The 1,589-nt window shown below is 35.7% G+C and overlaps 1 protein-coding gene across 1 annotated transcript; it reads left to right on the forward strand.

The window, feature by feature from the left end:
• Positions 1 to 224: 224 nt before the first annotated feature.
• Positions 225 to 1,130, forward strand: LOC114168861 (calcium-binding protein KRP1-like). The gene has a single exon (XM_028053829.1). It carries the CDS (start codon positions 488 to 490, stop codon positions 851 to 853), a length of 366 nt encoding a protein of 121 aa, XP_027909630.1. The 5' UTR covers positions 225 to 487; the 3' UTR covers positions 854 to 1,130.
• Positions 1,131 to 1,589: the final 459 nt, after the last annotated feature.

Genomic DNA, 1,589 nt, shown 5'->3' on the forward strand with positions numbered 1-1,589 from the left:
TTGATGAAAAAAAGGTAAGAAATTTATAAAAAATGATAAAATTTAATATTTTTATTAAGTTGATGTAACCAAATCTTGAACCTCAAATGTAATAAAGAGGGATTAGAAATTAAAAAATCCAATGGCATTAAATGTGAAAGGTTATATTATTAAGAGAGGAGTTAGAAAAGAAGATAAGGTAAGAAAAGTGAAATGACGGAAATAGCCAAAATTAAGGTTCTAGGAAACAGGGAAGGAAGCGCGGTTCCTTGAGCAGAATCAAAGCCGATGAACGAATAATTCTCTGTTCCTAGGCTGTCATCCAAACAGGGATCATTGCTTAAATCTCTTCCTCTTCTTCCTTCAACCCATCTTTTTCACTTTTTTTTTTTCTCATTCCCCTGTCTCAATACACACATATATAAATAACCCATTATTCTCTTCAACAATTCACATCACATTCTTCCACTTCAACTCAATTCAACCCATTATTCTCTTCTTCTTTACAATGGCTGGAATCGGCTTCGAGGATCTGCTTCCTGTGATGGCCACCAAGCTTGGTGGGGAGGGCCTTATGAAGGAGCTCTGCAACGGGTTTGAGCTTCTGGTGGACAAAGAAAAAGGGGTGATCACGTTGGAGAGTTTGAGGGAAAAAGCTGCACTTTTGGGGTTGCAGGACTTGAAGGAAGATGAACTTGTGAGCATGATGAGGGAAGGGGATCTTGATGGAGATGGGGCACTCACTCAGATGGAGTTTTGCGTTTTGATGTTCAGGTTGAGCCCTGAGTTGATGGAGGAATCCTGGTTTTGGCTTGAAGACGCTCTCCAACATGAACAACTCAACCAAACCACCAATAACAACTCTTCCATTTAGTTCTTACTTACTTCATTAGGAACAATAATTCATCACAGGGGCTTCCTCTGTTCTTATTGCTGTTAATTCTGACTTTTCTCTTCTCGAGGGCTTATATTCAAAATAATACACAATTTTTTCATACCCTGTTTTCTTTCTGTCTTCTTTTACGTTACAGAGTGGTTGTGGTTTTTGCTGATTCGTGGTGGCGTTAGTGAACTCATATTTTCTAAATATGAAGAGTGTTCAATGTTTTGCAATCGAACTGTTTGTGTAAATTCGTTACTGTGAATTACCATATTGGGTGATTAAACTGGAAAATTGAGGCGAGTCAGAATCACCAACTAGTGAATCAGATAACTTTTGTTTTGTTTAAAAACTAAATCTAGATCAAATCGTCTATGATCAATAGCCAGTGACGTATTTACAATTTTTTAGTTAATTATGGTTTGGAGGAAAATGTGTTTTTTTTTCTCCGTGGTTAATGGAAATTTGAATTTTGAATTCATCAGATTTTCTTATACTAACTTGTCTTCTGTTAGACCCAGTTGATTTGTTTCTCAACATATCAATTATTTATCTACTAAAGGTGTAGAGAATTCCTTTTTAAGTTAATTAATGTGTTAACCTAATGACAGCAGTTGAAAAAGATGAATTTGTTGACATAATTACATGAAGGTTGGAAAGTTAGACAAGACCATCTCTGCGACAATCTTTTAAAGCAAACCCTGATTTTGAGTTATTATAATACTGTAGT

Source organism: Vigna unguiculata, chromosome 11 (genome assembly GCF_004118075.2).
Source record: "Vigna unguiculata cultivar IT97K-499-35 chromosome 11, ASM411807v1, whole genome shotgun sequence".
Lineage (NCBI taxonomy): Eukaryota > Viridiplantae > Streptophyta > Magnoliopsida > Fabales > Fabaceae > Vigna > Vigna unguiculata.

Excerpts from the sequence above, each read along its gene's own strand:
- LOC114168861 (XM_028053829.1), top strand. The coding sequence starts at position 488 with ATGGCTGGAATCGGCTTCGAGGATCTGCTTCCTGTGATGGCCACCAAG.